This window comes from Argopecten irradians, chromosome 10, assembly GCF_041381155.1.
Source record: "Argopecten irradians isolate NY chromosome 10, Ai_NY, whole genome shotgun sequence".
Lineage (NCBI taxonomy): Eukaryota > Metazoa > Mollusca > Bivalvia > Pectinida > Pectinidae > Argopecten > Argopecten irradians.
Window position 1 is genome coordinate 29,593,618 of NC_091143.1, and position 17,226 is coordinate 29,610,843.

General features: G+C 33.4%; 1 protein-coding gene across 5 annotated transcripts in view; it reads left to right on the forward strand.

Moving 5' to 3' along the window:
• Positions 1-16,961, forward strand: part of LOC138333596 (double-stranded RNA-specific adenosine deaminase-like) — a 34,917-nt gene extending 17,956 nt beyond the window's left edge. For 2 of the 5 annotated variants that reach the window (XM_069282065.1, XM_069282064.1), the window contains 14 exons: positions 428-554; positions 1,026-1,162; positions 1,630-1,777; positions 2,524-2,645; positions 3,492-3,639; positions 5,315-5,451; positions 5,775-5,922; positions 6,191-6,359; positions 10,163-10,256; positions 12,293-12,448; positions 12,913-13,001; positions 13,326-13,517; positions 13,881-14,154; positions 15,234-16,961. In XM_069282065.1, coding sequence (XP_069138166.1) covers positions 428-554; positions 1,026-1,162; positions 1,630-1,777; positions 2,524-2,645; positions 3,492-3,639; positions 5,315-5,451; positions 5,775-5,922; positions 6,191-6,359; positions 10,163-10,256; positions 12,293-12,448; positions 12,913-13,001; positions 13,326-13,517; positions 13,881-14,154; positions 15,234-15,453 — 2,161 coding nt within the window. In that variant the 3' untranslated portion in view covers positions 15,454-16,961. Of the gene's footprint in view, positions 1-406; positions 555-1,025; positions 1,163-1,629; positions 1,778-2,523; positions 2,646-3,491; positions 3,640-5,314; positions 5,452-5,774; positions 5,923-6,190; positions 6,360-10,162; positions 10,257-12,292; positions 12,449-12,912; positions 13,002-13,325; positions 13,518-13,880; positions 14,155-15,233 lie in introns of all 5 variants that reach the window. The other 3 variants (XM_069282066.1, XM_069282067.1, XM_069282068.1) reach the window with 3 other exon arrangements.
• Positions 16,962-17,226: the final 265 nt, after the last annotated feature.

A 17,226-nucleotide genomic window follows, 5' to 3' on the forward strand; every position in this document is an offset into this window, starting at 1 on the left:
AGATTGTGTTGAATTTCTTTGGAATTCTTGTAAAATCATTTTAATCTATATGTAATGAGATTAACTAGGAGAATTTTTGGATGATATTATGTTAATCAGTGTCCAGCTCAATGTTTAAGATATCATCCTCATTTGATAACATAGTACATGTAATCTACATATTTATATATGAGCAATGAGCCCTATAGCACACATGCCGCAAGTTAACACAAGTTTTATTTATCAACAAACAAACACCGTTGCTATATCTTTTCAAACAATTTCGGGGACACTAAGTTGTGATTCTATAAAGTTATCTGGTTGCATCAACGCAGGCTTTGTATTGCACTTAACAATACAAATATGATGTTTATTATGTAAAATAGAAAGAATAAATATTATTTTTTAATTATTTTACAAATTGAAGATAATTGGAAATGGATTTCAGTTTCACGTGCCGGGCAAGGAAAGGAAAGACTAGATATTCCTCAGCTTCAGCTAAATCAAAACAAGAAGCAAAACGTGAGGCATGCAAACACGTTTTAAAGACTTTAAACGATCACACACTTCACGAGGTAAAAGCAAGTTGATCTTCGGTAATAATAGTGATTTAATTTGTTATAAAGTATTGATCAGATAAGTTTACTGGTGTTTTTTTTTTTTTTACATTATAACTATTTATCGTATTTTCCTGTCATAAAGCATGGCAATGCAAATTGATATTTATCAAAAATATCAGATTTAATAGACTTTTTTTCTCTGAACTCGTTCAAATGATTAACTTTTGATTTGTTTTAAAATGAAATAAGTATTGACTCTTAGGCATTATCATGACCATTTTATTTATTTTGTGGTTGCAGGGTACTGAGATATGGACTATTGATGGCATAATTGTAATGCACTGCCATGAGATACGTCCCATTCATCGATCCTTTACCGATTTCATTTCATTTCAAAAAAAATGTTTACTAAATTGTGACTTGATAGTGAATCACCAGCTATTTATACCCATGAAATATTATGGCGGTTTTATATATTTTCCATAGACGCCTATTAACCAGAACGGTGAAGTATGTCGCACTGGGAATGAACCAATCACTTGTCTTCATAACTTCGCACAGAAGTATGGTTTACCACTCAGCTTCCAGTTTGATGAAGATTCTGGCCGAGGCCATGAAATAACGTACGTATAAATGTGGGTATTTTATTTGTACTTATGTAAATATCACTAAGAAAACACGACCGTGGTCTAAATCCGAGACCTTCAAACACTAGGACGATGTATCATTGATGGACCTAACTGCTCGCGTTGATCGAAACGGTTTTAGGACCATCAAGTCTCCAGAAATTGACCTTGTCTATGACCACTACACTGGTGAATTAGGGTTGTATTAAATTATTAGAACTCATTGGTTCGCATAGCCTTGTATGACATATGTAAAGTTACCACAAGTTTCATTTATCATAACACACACACCTGTATTACTTCTTTTTTAAACAATTCAGGGGGGGAATAATTGTGATTTTGTATCTGGTTGCAACAACACATGTTTCATTTTACTGTACACCATATTATGATGTATTTATGTTAAATGTTATGATTTTTTTATCATTTTAAAAATTAAAGATAATGGAAATGGATTTCTTTAGGTTCACGTGCCGTGCAATGATTGGAAAGACTATATACCCTTCGGCGTCAGCTAAATTAAAACAAGAAGCAAAACGGGAGGCATGCAGACATGCTTTAAGGACTCTAAACGGTCACACACTTTACGACGTCAAACCAAAATTATCTACGGTAAATATTGATTTAATTTGTTCTCAGGAATTGATCAAATACGTTTAACGGTTTTTTTTACATCATACATATATGTCATATCATCCTTTTCATGACAATTGAAATAAGTATCGACTCTTAAGCATTATCATGACCATTTTATTTATTTATGGTTGCAGGGTATTGAAATATTGACCCTTCATGACATAATTGCAAAGCGCTGCAATGACATACGTCCCATTCATCGATATATTTACTGATTTCATTTCATTTAAAGATGCTCCACCGCCGACAGAGCATAAATTACACTCATCATTTGATCAGCAATGGGCGCTTAATTGTGTATATATATGTCTAATTAACACAAACAATAATATAAAATAATTCATTCAGCTTTTCGTCCTTCCGTAATCAGTACATCATTTCACATAGGACATATAGTGCCATAGATTTTTTTTCGGGATGCAATTAGTTATTTTTAATGTCTTTATATTGACGTAAATTTAGAAGCCCAAACTTTTCAATATTGGTAGTGGTGTAAATTGAGTAACTTTTGTAACTGGAGAAAATTACTCAATCGTCTGCTGCTGTTCTTGATAGAGGAAAAATAATATTTCTCAGCAGTGGTGCATCTTTAAAAATATGTCTAGTACATTGTGACTTGATAGGAAATCGCCAGCTACTTATACCCATAAAATAATTTTGATTTTATTTATTTATATTTGTGGGTGTGGGTGGTTTTTTTTGTTTGGCTTTTTTTGCCACAGAACGGTGAAGTATATCGCACTGGAAATGAGCCAATTACTTGTCTAAACAACTTCGCACAGAAGTATGGCTTACCACTCAGCTTCCAGTTCGATGAAGATTCTGACCAAAGCAATGAAATAACGTACGTATTAATCAGGGTAGTTTATATAATAGTTTGGGATTGATATGCATGTACTGATGTAAAGGTCACTGAGAAAACACGACCAGACCGCGATCTGAACCTGAGACCTTCAAACTGGGTAATATTGCTGGAGCTACCTGCTTGTCGGTGATCGAAAGGTTTTGAAATCTCCATGATCAACCGCGGTTTGGGTATCCGTTGGGCTTGTAAAATCATTTTAATCTACATGCAATTATATTAACTAGGAGACTTATTGCATGATATGATGTTTATCAATGTCTAGCTCGATGTTTAAGTTATCATCCTCATTTTATACGATAGTAATCTACATATATATATATATTGGTCAAATGATTTGTATGTACGGTTAAGAGGACAGGGCGTGTAAATGCATGCTGCCTGTTGCCCAATTCAGATTGTCTTTAACATCTGACAATAAAATGTTCTGAATTAAAAACTACATCGTACTTTACCAATAGGACCATCTTGTCTTCAGATATTGATATTGTCTACGACCTTTACACTGGTAATTTGATGTTGAATGGAGCTTCAACACTCACTGGTAAAAGTTAATCTTTCAATCAGCTGTCGATTCCATGTGCCATAGCACACATTCAAAGTTATAACAAGTTTCATTTATCACTAAACAAACCCCAAACATCGGTGTTACTACTTTTCAAATAATTTCAGGGACACTATGTGTGATCCTATAACTTTATCTTGTTGCATCAAACCAGGCTTTATATTACCGTAAACCATATTATGATGTTTATTATATCAAATAAAATAATTCTGATTTCATAATCACTAAAAAAATTGACGATAATTAGAAATGAATTTCTTAAGGTTCACATGTCGGGCAATGATAGGAAAGACTACATACCCTTCGGCGTCAGGTACATTAAAACAAGAAGCAAAACGGGAGGCATGCAGACATGTTTTAAGGACTTTAAACGATCACACACTTCACGGGCTCAAACCCAGATTGTCCACGGTAAATATTGATTTAATTTGTTATTAGGAATTGACGCTGAGCGGGATTTTTTTTGCATCATAACTATTTGTTATATCATCTTTTCATAAAGCTTGACAATACAATTTTTATATTTATCAAAAATATTGTATCAGATTTAATAGACTTTTTTCTCTGAACTCTTTCAAATTATTAACTTTTGATTTTTTTTACTCTTAGGCATTATCATGACCATTTTATTTATTTTGTAATTGCAGGGTATTGAGATATATTTACACTTGCTAGGCTTGGTCACTATACGCTAATACTAGCCGATTTTGTTTACCATAACTGCATGGTAACATTGAACTTTGAACTTGCGTAAGGAAATGTTCTGTGCAACGTAAAAGGACTACTTTTTTTTTTAAAAGAAACACATGGCTTTGTTTACATTTTGACGAAACATTACGTGTATATTGTTGTTTTTCATAGAATTTTGGAAAAATGTAAACAATATATACATGTTTTATATTTATATATGATTCAAACAATTTTTAAATTAACAATTGTATAAAGAAACGGAAAAATATCCCGACCGGGGCGACGTGCTTTCATTTTTGTTAAAAATGAAGGGTGTCAAATGTAAACAATACCTCTGTGCCTATGTTCGTCCTACGATCGAGCCTTTGGGGTGGACGGGTGTGAGACCCTCTGATAGAGGTCAGTTATAAACATATCCTCTTGTCTTTGTTCTTTGAGTATTTAATCATGTGTATTATGAAACATGCACCGCTAATAATCCACGTGTTGACAGTTCCGCGTCATCACAAATACATTGTATCCATCGAACACAAGTGAATTTGTTTCATCTATCGATGGCGATATGGATCTAAGCGTAGATTATATAATCACATGGCTCCCAAGGATGTAATATCGTCAAATCAGACGACATCTCAAACACATTGAGCTACTTGAAAATCGGTGTTTTGACAACTTGGGCAAACTAAAATGTGTAAGCGTGCGTCAGCTTCGCCTCGCTGCACAATAACGGTCACCGAGTTCACACATGTGTCTGTGTACAAATTCTTTATGTTATTACGCTATATATTAACTTTCAGCAAAATTGAATATATTAAAGTTCTGATCTGATTAAATAAAATTATCTCTGAAATTTACTTTGTTTGTCATGTTTATTTTACACTAAAATATTGAACTTTTTTGTCGTCGCGGATGAATAATTCTACCTTACGTGAAGCGTCATCATTCTCTGTTCAATTGAGTAAGCTCCTCCCACTTTTGACCGACTTTTATTGAATAATTACGTCACTTTCAAATGACGATTTTATTGCATAAAATATAAATAAAAAGTCGTGTGAGTGTAAATATAGGGATTGGATTTCGTTTTTATGTTAACCATGCTTGTATGGAGCAATTCCTCTAAGAATATATTCAATATGGGGCGCTAACGCGCCCCATAGAATATATTCTTAGAGGAATTGCTCCATACAAGCATGGTTAACATAAAAACGAAATCCAATCCCTATATGGACTATTAATGACATGATTGTAATGCACTGTCATGAGATACGTCCCATTCATCGATCCTTTACTGATTTCATTTCATTTCAAAAAATGTTTACTAAATTGTGACTTGATAGGGAATCGCCAGCTATTTATACCCTTGCAATATTATGGTGGTTTTATATATTTTCCACAGACGCCTATCAACCAGAACGCTGAAGTATGTCGCACTGGGAATGAACCAATCACTTGTCTTCATAACTTCGCACAGAAGTATGGTTTACCACTAAGCTTCCAGTTCAATGAAGATTCCGGCCCAGGCAATGAAATAACGTACGTATAAATCAGAGTAGTTTATATACTAGTTTCGGATTTATATATCTTATATAGACTTATGTAAAGATCACTTAGAAAACACGACCAGACCGCGGTCTGAACCCGAGATCTCTAAACTGGGTATTATTGTTTTAGCTACCTGTGTTATTTCTTTGTCAAAAACATTTGGGGGACACTCATCGTGATTTTCAAAAATGATCTGGTGCCAACGACACAGGCTTCATTTTACCGTAAGCCATGTCATGGTGTTAATTATGTTAAATATAAAGATTATATAATTAGTTTTAAAATTGAAGATAATCCGAAATACATTTCTTAAGGTTCACATGTCGGGCAATGATAGGAAAGGCTACGTACCACTTAGCATCAGCTAAATTAAAAAAAGAAGCAAAACGTGAGGCATGCAGACATGTTTTAAGGACTTTAAACTATCACAAACTTTACGAGGTCAAACCAAGAATATCTACGGTAAATATTGATTTCATTTATTATGACGTATTCATTAAATACGTTTAATTGGTTTTGCATCATACATTTTTGTCATTACATCCCTTTCATAAAGATCGACAATATATTCCTAAAAGCAAAGTTATATCAGATTGAATAGATATGTTTTTTTCTGAACTCGTTTAAATGCGTTACGTTTGATCTATATCTTTAAAATTGAAATAAGTATTGTCTCTTAGGAAATAGTAATTCTATTAAAGAATGTATAAAATTACAATTGTGGTTGCAGAGTATTGAAATATGTACCCTTCACGACATAATTGCAAAGCTCTGCCATGAGAAGTTTGAAACAGTGATAGCAGATATACCAAACGACCTCACCAACTGGAAGGTCATAGCAGGCATTGTTATGGAATCCAAATCCGACAGGATATTTGAAGTCATCAGTTTAGCCTCAGGTATGTGTCAGCCCCTAAGATCTTTGTCTACGGTTGTCTGTTTGTCCGTCCATCTGTCTGTCCGTCTGTAGACACAACTTAGTCTTGCGAACTCCTCCCTAACAACTTGATATATTTTAATAAAATTGCACATAAAGGTTCACATAACCCTTACATAAAGGGGAGTTAAGTAAATGATATAGGGTTCTGCAATGTTCCCTATTAATGGAGTTGTTTTTAAATCTTTGCACTCTGGCGACAGTTCTAGTTATGTTTAACAACTTTTTGAGATTAAGCAATAATATTATATTAATGAACATGATATTGTGCAGATGATAATATATTTTTGATACTTTTATTCATGACCTGATGAGAACTTTTTTGCAGATGAAAATTATTTTAAAACCGAAGTAGACAAAATTTTGACCACAATAGAACACATAAAACATAAATAAGGACCTAAGATAACTTTTGACGTGAGTTTAGATAGGATTAATAACAAAAATGGAACTTATTTATTATGTAAATTTTTCATATTTTGCTTGACGCAACAAAAACGTTTTCCAACCGCAAACTTTTATTCCTAATTAGTTTTTTATCCACTTATAAATCAGTTTTAAACAAAAACAAGAATAAAAAACAATGTTAACATTGTATAATGTTCCGGTTATGACGTCATCAAGATGGCCGCCATCACGAATTTCACTAAAAAATGAAAAATATTCATAACATTGACATTTTTCAACTGAAGTAGACAAATGAGGTATCAAAATGACCACAATAGAACAACAAATACATATCAGGACCAAATCATCCAATATATGTAGCGATTTGTACGTAGGAAATGAAAAAATAAGATTTTAAGCTCAAAAATGGTAATTTTTTCAGCAATTTTTTCATATTTGTCTTCATGCAGCAAAAAATGTTTCCCAAACAATTATTTTGATCATAATCAGTTATTTGATCTCTTGTCAATCAGTAAACACACAACAACAAAATATATAGAAATGCAAAAGAGATTATTGTTATACCATCATCCGTTTTACAAAGCATAACCCGATTGCGTATACAAGGTCATATGACTAGTGTATTTTTCCCAAACAGCCGAGACTACAGTTTCCTGGTGTCTGAGAATTTCCTGAATATAATAGTTGCTATTGAAAATTTAAATCTTAACAAAGAAATTTTAGGTTGGCTGAATATCTAAGTGGGACTTCAAAATAATTCATTTTCATGTTTCGAAATGTTGTACACTAGTAGCGTCTTAAAACTGAATTATTACAGCAAAATGCCAACTAATAGCTATATGGTATCAATTAAAACTGAGGTAATTCTGTCATACCGTAAATACCATGACTCTTTCCGAAACGGCGTTGTTTGTTGTGCCTTATTAAGAATGTGCACAAGTCCAAGTGTTATCTCTCATGTTGATAAACTTTCCAGGAAACATGTCCAGTTGGTTAAGTAAGCAGTGTCACCATATTTTTTTTTTCACTAGGTCTATGGTTCATCGAGAAACGATGTGCTGGAATGAAGAAGAGCTGATGTGACATTTACAATTACCCAGGTTGCCTTAGTGGTTTGTCAGCATATCAGCCAACCTACCCATTGTCCAAGCGTTAACGATAAGAAACATCAAGTGTAAGGGGAAGTAGGATCATCAATGCTCTCTTCCTGTGTTCCATCATAGTTGGATCTCAAATATCGTATATGATGTTCCATACTATCAGCATCCACATTCATGTCGAAGGTTTGAGGCTGGTACTCCTTATCTTCGTATGAAGCACTATTCCTCATTCTTGTGAACCTTCAGTGAAGGTGGATTCTTTGAGGTCATAAATGAGGTCCGCAGTGAAGTTCCACTATTTGCTAGTCTGTCTGAAAAGCACTATAGAAAATTTTAATATGGACTATTAATGACATGATTGTAATGCACTGCCATGAGATACGTCCCATTCATCGATACATTTACTGATTTCATTTCATTTCAAAAAAATGTTTACTAAATTGTGACTTGATAGGGAATCGCCAGCTATTTATACCCTTGCAATATTATGGTGGTTTTATATATTTTCCACAGACGCCTATCAACCAGAACGCTGAAGTATGTCGCACTGGGAATGAACCAATCACTTGTCTTCATAACTTCGCACAGAAGTATGGTTTACCACTCAGCTTCCAGTTTGATGAAGATTCCGGCCCAGGCAATGAAATAACGTACGTATAAATGAGAGTAGTTTATATACTAGTTTCGGATTTATATATCTTATATAGACTTATGTAAAGATCACTTAGAAAACACGACCAGACCGCGGTCTGAACCCGAGATCTCTAAACTGGGTATTATTGTTTTAGCTACCTGTGTTATTTCTTTGTCAAAAACATTTGGGGGACAATCATCGTGATTTTCAAAAATGATCTGGTGCCAACGACACAGGCTTCATTTTACCGTAAGCCATTTCATGGTGTTAATTATGTTAAATATAAAGATTATATAATTAGTTTTAAAATTGAAGATAATCCGAAATACATTTCTTAAGGTTCACATGTCGGGCAATGATAGGAAAGGCTACGTACCACTTAGCATCAGCTAAATTAAAAAAAGAAGCAAAACGTGAGGCATGCAGACATGTTTTAAGGACTTTAAACTATCACAAACTTTACGAGGTCAAACCAAGATTATCTACGGTAAATATTGATTTCATTTATTATGACGTATTCATCAAATACGTTTAATTGGTTTTGCATCATACATTTTTGTCATTACATTCCTTTCATAAAGATCGACAATATATTCCTAAAAGCAAAGTTATATCAGATTGAATAGATATGTTTTTTTTCTGAACTCGTTTAAATGCGTTACGTTTGATCTATATCTTTAAAATTGAAATAAGTATTGTCTCTTAGGAAATAGTAATTCTATTAAAGAATGTATAAAATTACAATTGTGGTTGCAGAGTATTGAAATATGTACCCTTCACGACATAATTGCAAAGCTCTGCCATGAGAAGTTTGAAACAGTGATAGCAGATATACCAAACGACCTCACCAACTGGAAGGTCATAGCAGGCATTGTTATGGAATCCAAATCCGACAAGATATTTGAAGTCATCAGTTTAGCCTCAGGTATGTGTCAGCCCCTAAGATCTTTGTCTACGGTTGTCTGTTTGTCCGTCCATCTGTCTGTCCGTCTGTAGACACAACTTAGTCTTGCGAACTCCTCCCTAACAACTTGATATATTTTAATAAAATTGCACATAAAGGTTCACATAACCCTTACATAAAGGGGAGTTAAGTAAATGATATAGGGTTCTGCAATGTTCCCTATTAATGGAGTTGTTTTTAAATCTTTGCACTCTGGCGACAGTTCTAGTTATGTTTAACAACTTTTTGAGATTAAGCAATAATATTATATTCATGACCTGATATTTTGCAGATCAAAATATATTTTGATACTTTTGACGTGAGTTTAAACTAAACAAAACTGTTTTTGTATTCACTTCCTTTAACACTGCATTGTAGATTTTAGATTTTATTGTAGAATCCATTAATCTTCGTATATTTTCATCTAATCTTTGATATAGACATATAAACATTCGCTTCTCTAAAGCAATTCAAAGACCCCAATATGCTACAATTGTCTAGTCTGGTGATGGTATGTCTACGATTGTTAGTGTTGAATAGTCAGTTTAAGTCCAATAAAACTAAACGACATTTTTAAACATGTAGTGTAAAAACTAAAATAGAATTTAAATTGAATCATGTGTGTTACAAATAAATCATGAATCTAAATTGTATTGATAATTTCATCTGTTACTCCAAAGGAAGTCGTTTTATTACTGGGAAATTGCTGACGACAAACGGTCAGGTTGTGGTCGACTCCCACGCTGAGATCCTGGCAGCACGTGGAATGAAAAGGTAAATTTCATTTCATTATATCGCTTTAGTACTTTTCAATACATAATGTCTGAAAACTATTTTTGATGTATTTCAAAATGAGAACATAATGTCTGTAAATCGTGGACACCCGTTTAGATAAGATTTTCGTTTTATGATGTTGATTGAGGTCTTGTTTCGGTATACATGCAGCCATGGACGAAAAATGAAAAAAAAACAAAATTGGCTGTTAAAGACAAGTAGTTGCAAAATTAAATTCAGTAAAAATAATGTGATAAATGCAGAAATGCTAATAAGTCAAACATCTTTTCCTCTTGCACTTGGGGAATTACAGACAATTTTGACCGTATTATAATTTAGGCTGCTTTATACGAAATGCATCATTTGCCAATATATATTTTATTGCGTTTCATTTTGTATTTTATGAAATATTGATTGCTTTATCATGTAATATTTTATTATCTTAAACAACGATGCATGGGTGCCTACAAGTAAGTTAAGTCCGATATAATGCCTGACATCGTTTTTCATTTAAGATTTCTTCAATGTGGAATTAGACGCAATACTCTCATTTCAATTTGTAATTTTCCTTAAACAAAAAACAGCAATTCCTCTACAGCTTCCATGCAACTTAGCGGTGAGTGTGTGTATGCTTTTGGTTGTTTGTCTGGTGTTGGTTCGGTATTAAGAGTTTTAAGGAAAGTGTGCCATGAACTCAATGCACTGTGTTTGATGTTTGCTGTGTAGGTTACAGTATGTTCCAGTTTTGCTTCCTTGTAATAACGACACTTTTTGACCATTGTATAGTCTTATCTCACTTAGAAAAGAATGAAAAAACCCGAAGGCTTCCTTACAGATTGACATAATGAAGAAATATTAGGTTAGGAAGACAAAGATAATATTTCAAATGTACAATAGGCAGCAGGTAACATTATAATGCACTAGCGGCTTTAGTTTTTGAGAAATTGTTTTATATTGAGTTTGCATCATCTGGTCATAAAGGAAACAGTTGTCCGATTAAAATTGAAACGTATGGTCGAGGATAAAGAGTGAAACTATCCCAACAAAACAGGTCAGACTGCATTAACGATAGACCGAACAGTCACTTTGATTCACGCTCAGAAAAATATTGCAACCTCTTTGGTGTTACACGATCACAGGAGAAGTTTCTAGTATAGCGGACCCCAGAAGTTTCGAAAATTAATATTCAGTGCGCATGTCTGAGGTGTTGTTACAAGATATAGGAGTCAGTCATAACAATAAAACTTATTTATAGATAACATCTAAGAGAACAATTGACGTGACTCTAGCATGCGTTCTGTGATTTGCATTTACTGTTCTTATCATTTGTTGAAAATTGCATTTTTTTTAGATTACATGTAAATCTATTAAATGTATGCCATCATCTTTTACAGCATGCCTATTTATATTTTGTTTATTAGTTCACATGTAACTGATATCTGTAAGAATTGGGTAGGGTAGTGGTTATCTAGTAAGCAGTAGCTAAGTTTAATGAGACGATTTAACTTTCCTAGTAGAATTTCACATGTGTTCGGTGCTGTTAGGTATGGCTGATAGTCTGATACATGCATATAGTGTTAAATACTGTTACTGCCAATACGTTTACGGAGCATGTTTTTGGCTTCATCAGACGCTAGAGTTGTTTGTCAATCATGCTGGAGACCCAGCTCGATCCTCGGTTGGAGCATTCGAAAGTTGTGAACTGTTATAACTGCAATATTTTTTAATTACTGATACATAATGTTCGATCCAAAACATAATTCAATACACATTTATATGTACATAATTATATTTTGCATAGATTTCTTAACCATATATATAACTATTAGGTTTACAATAGAATTATGTTTTAAAGATATATAAGTTTTATTGCAAAAGGAAATTTCAAGGAAATGTTAAACCATCATTAACGTTTCGTTGAGGTGTCCTTTAACGTCTGAATCAGAGGTAACTTATTAATTTAATCACAAAAAAGTTATGTATATGCATAGTCGTTTTATTTCTATAATGTAACTTTCTAACATTGGTATTTGTAGATTTCTTTATCACCAAATACAAAAGGTTATTCAAGGCCACCGATCGAATGTCCTACAGCTAGTTCAGACGGGGAAGCTGGTGTTAGTATCCGGTGTGATGTTCCATCTTTACATATCCACAGCCCCATGTGGAGATGGGGCATTGTTTACACGAAGGTAAGTATCCAATACTAGTCACGAGGACAACGTAAACATTAGTAACTTGTGCGATACGTCACACAGGAAGTGACGTTTCGCACACAAACTAGTTTTTTGTTGTACAGTTCGTTGATAATTAGTAATTCTGGATATATATCGGTGGAGTTCAACAGATGGAGAATAGGCTATTTTGTTAAATTAATTTTTGTTTATTAAAATAAAGTCAAATTAATTGTATTTAACAGTATTGTTGTCCACAGTGACGTATGTTTATCAAAACAGTACATGTTTCATTGATCGATCATTATCAATGAAGTCTGATGAACAAATGTTGGTTCCTTTTTGTATATAATTTTACTCTCGGCAACTCTGACGTAATTATCAGTACAAAAACATGTTTGAACCAGGAAATATAAATTGACACGTGGTATGAATATCTTATCATTTTACTATTCTAACTTGATTTTGATTTGTGTACGCAGTTCTGGTGAGTCAAGTGAAGACCATTTTGACCATATACCGATATTTGGTAAAACAAAACAAGGACTACTACGGACAAAAATTGAAAACGGTAGTTATACTATACAAGTAACTGTTATGTTGTACGAATGTTCTCCATCTTTTATGTAAAATTGTGAAGTTAGACTATTGATAAAAGCCATGCCAGGAATTCAGTAACTTGCATCGATGCATTTTTCGTAGCATGACACGACAAATTCATTAAATGTTTCAAAGCTCCCCCAAATTTACCAAATCCTAATCTAAGTCAAAATCTAATGCACGTTGTAAATGATTTTTTTTTTCACGATCACATAATTTCGCATTGAGTCACACGTATTTTCAATTCTCTATTGAAATGGAATGTATTAAAACGTGTCTGTGATGTGGTCGACAGGTGAAGGACAGCCCCCAACTAAACATTTGCAAGGCAGTTGTTTTTACCAGAGCATGGAGGCAATAAGGCTTGGAAAACGATTACGCGTCATGTCCTGCAGTGACAAAATATGTAAATGGAATCTACTGGGAGTACAGGGAGCACTGCTGGCCAATCTGATGGAACCGGTGTACCTCACCTCCATCACGTTAGGTTAGGATGAGATTCCGTTACTTTTTCTAAAACAAAATTATTTATGCTGTGCATAATTGCGCTTACATTTATTTTGTATGTAAAAAAAACGTTATTCTAGTCACTTCTTCTCTAGGAGGGAGAGCTTAGATTGACCATGCTTGCGACATATACATAAGGTATAAAAACGGCAATTTAACAGTACATAAGTGTTGTGTTGTATCTAATGTTAATAAGGCATTTGAAACCATTGGAAAGCTTAATTCATCAAACCTCATGGGTTTCAATAGATTAATGAATAAACATAGCATATCCAAATTTTCGCCCCGCATATATAACTTTAAATATACTAATTTAACGGATATGTTTTACTTATTTCCAAAGGATCTCTTTACAACCACAAACACATGGCCCGGGCTATGTGTTGTCGACTCGACAGGAATCATACACTAGGTAATCTGCCATTTGGTTATAAGGTAAACCATCCGGTACTTGGTTGCGTTTCCCATGCGAAGTTCCCTGAGCGTAATGTGACTGTTAAGAAGTCGAATTCGCGCAGTATAAATTGGAACACAGAGGACAATTGCTCCGAACTGACGGATGGAATGACAGGGATACTACAGCACAATGTGCTGAACAGTACATCATGTCAACAGAGGTAAGAAACAAATACATGCATATCATGAAATATACATTTACAGGGCATTTCTACTATATAAACTAAAACCAAGCCAAGGTGACGGGATAAACGGGTTTCTTGTTCTACCCTTACCAACTTTAAAGTTGAAACCCCATATATGAGTTTATAATGTAAATATAAACATGAAGAGGATTGTGCGCAAAACTCTGACATTTTATATATTCGATAAGAGATACTTTCATACTCAGATAGTATAAAATATATTTTCTGATTGGATTAAACGGTGTACCGTAAATCTTAATCGCACATCATGGTAATATAATAGTGTAATATAACCTAGAGCACTTTGTATTGGCTGAAAATCCATTGTGAAGTCATCAGAAAAATGACGTGACCTCAGGATTCAAGGACTCCGCTGAAATTTTGTGACGCATTTTCACGTTGTGATTCTTCAAAATGTAGATTATTGCAGTTTTATTTCATGACAAAGCCCCAAAAAATTCAAACAATATATAAACTCCGACGAGTTTCATATAATCTCATCAAAGATATATTATATGCAGTACTAAAGTCATGGTGTACTCCCTGCGATGTCGTTGTGTTCCATAGAACATATTAGGTTGATTTGTATTGTAGTCACTGCATCTCGTGTAACTCGAAATGTCGTAGAAATATTTTGTTACATTTATATCATAGTGGTTTTATTTTAAGGACAAGACACATGTAAAGAAAAACGCTTTAAAATTGCTGTTTAGGTTGATACGTTTTCTTGATATCATTAAACATAACCTTTGCCTTCCGAAAATTAAAGTATAAAGTATAATTGTATTCAGTTTTAGAAATTTAAGTGACCAACAGCTGTAAAGCATATATCTATATATTACATATATGAATTGTACATAATTTAAAGCGTTAATTTTGTGTTTGGCGTAAATGGTTTTTTGAAATCCACTCCAAAATAAATGATGAAAATATTTACGATATCTACTCTGAATGTTAAAAGAACAATAAAAGATACAACATGAAACAAGCAATTAAGGTAAACAAATTTGAATAATTTAACAAGAAAATAATATATAGATCTTGTCCAATTCCAGGAGAACGTCCAGATTGTGTAAACAAGAGATGATGAAGTTCTTCATCAACATCAGTTCAGATTTAGGCATCAGAGGTATTGTCAAGGACGACTATGTTGCTACAAAGAAGGCCTCTACACAATACCAGAGCTGCAAGAATATTCTGTATACAACTCTGCACAACCAGGGATACAAAACATGGTTAGGGATTCCAATGGAATGCCAGGAAATGGCAACTTAATGTTCACCTACTTTCAAATGTATCCCCCGCAACGTGTTTCTGTCCTTGATTGTTATTCATCACATCATACGAATATCCGTATGGATGAAAGGAGACTGTTTTAATCGTTGAATATTCAGTTGACAATTATGGGAGCATGAATATCACCTGGGCATTAGCAAATTTAATGAAGCGCGCTAGCGCTCAAGGCAAGGTGGAAAGTCGAGGGGGGAAAAGGTGCTAAGGAATTTTGTAGTTTAGAAAAGCGACATTACTAGGAAAAAACTTATCCCAAAATTAATTGATGTTAGTGGTAATGAAATAACCAGATATCCTTGATATAGTAAAAAAAAAAAACACCCAAAGATTGTAAATAATCATTTTATCAATAAGTATTCTATGGTCGAAAGAAATAGTTTAGAAGGGGAAATACAATATCATGAATGTCTTAAATGCTTAACAAATATGAAAATATGAATAGACGGGTTTACTGTTGAGTTTTACAATTTTTTGGTGGGTAGACATTATTTTTTTTTAATTCGTATACCCATATAAACCAATCGCATGATGAAGGACACCTATCATGTAAGCAACGACCAGGAATGATTACTTGCATGTCGAAAGAGGGGATATCAAAATTATATTTAAAAATGGATATCCATTAGGCTTTTAAATGTTGATTATAAAATAATGTCTCTGTAATATCAAATAGATTAAAGAAGGTGGTACTAGATGTTCTTATTAGTGAAACTCAAAAAGGTTTCATTAAAGGAAGGTATATTGGAGAATGCACCAGAATAATTGGGGATTTATTGTAATACAGTGAAAAAACCATTCCCGGTTATCTTCTTTAAATAGCGTTCGATTCTTTAGAAAAAGAACTTTAAACACTTCGTTTTTATAACTTTGGTCCATCTATCATTAGATGGATTGAAACCTTTTATAACAACAATACCATAATGTGTTCTTATTTTTTTTTAAATACAACGAGGTGTCAGGCAAGGTGAACCTATTAGTCCTTATATTTTCATTTTGTGCGTCGAATTATTGAGTGGAGCGATTAAATACAACCCTGCTATAAGGGGAATAAATGTAAGTAATTCTGAATATCTCATATATCAAATATACGGATGATGCAACCTTTACACTTTCTGAGGATCAACAAGCGTTTGAAGCAGTTTTAATTACTTTGGAAAATTTTGCAATACTTTCTGGTTAAAAATGAATATGGAAAAAAACCACAAGTTATATGGATTGGATCTAGAGGGGTTGTGGGTTTGAAAATATTTCACATAGAAATCAAATCTACCTTGGAAACATCAAGCAGTTTTTAATTACTTGGCAATATTTACCCAATGTCTGTTAATTTTCAATCTTCAAACACTGGCGTTCTAATACCATAATCAGAGATCAAGAAGTCACGAAAACACTGGGTTTAAGTCATTATGAGAATTCACTGAAAATATTAAAATATTTGTTTTAAATCAATCAATATGAAAATGTATTCTAATTAAAATATTTTAAATGGATTTAAGTGTTGAATTTATCTTTAAATATCTGGTTTATCGATAGGACTATTTCATCTAGTGCTATTGTTTAGTCGGTTGTCCATGACAACACTACGGAAGTCAGTAGCATCCAGTATTTCCCGCCAAATCAAAGGCTGTTCCAACGACTGATATTTTTCTCTATGCAGACGTATAAGTTTTATTTTTGTGCTTTATTTTTAATCTTTTTTATTTTAAAAACTATAATGACCACTTTTGATGTAAAAATAAGCATTGGTTGTCATAT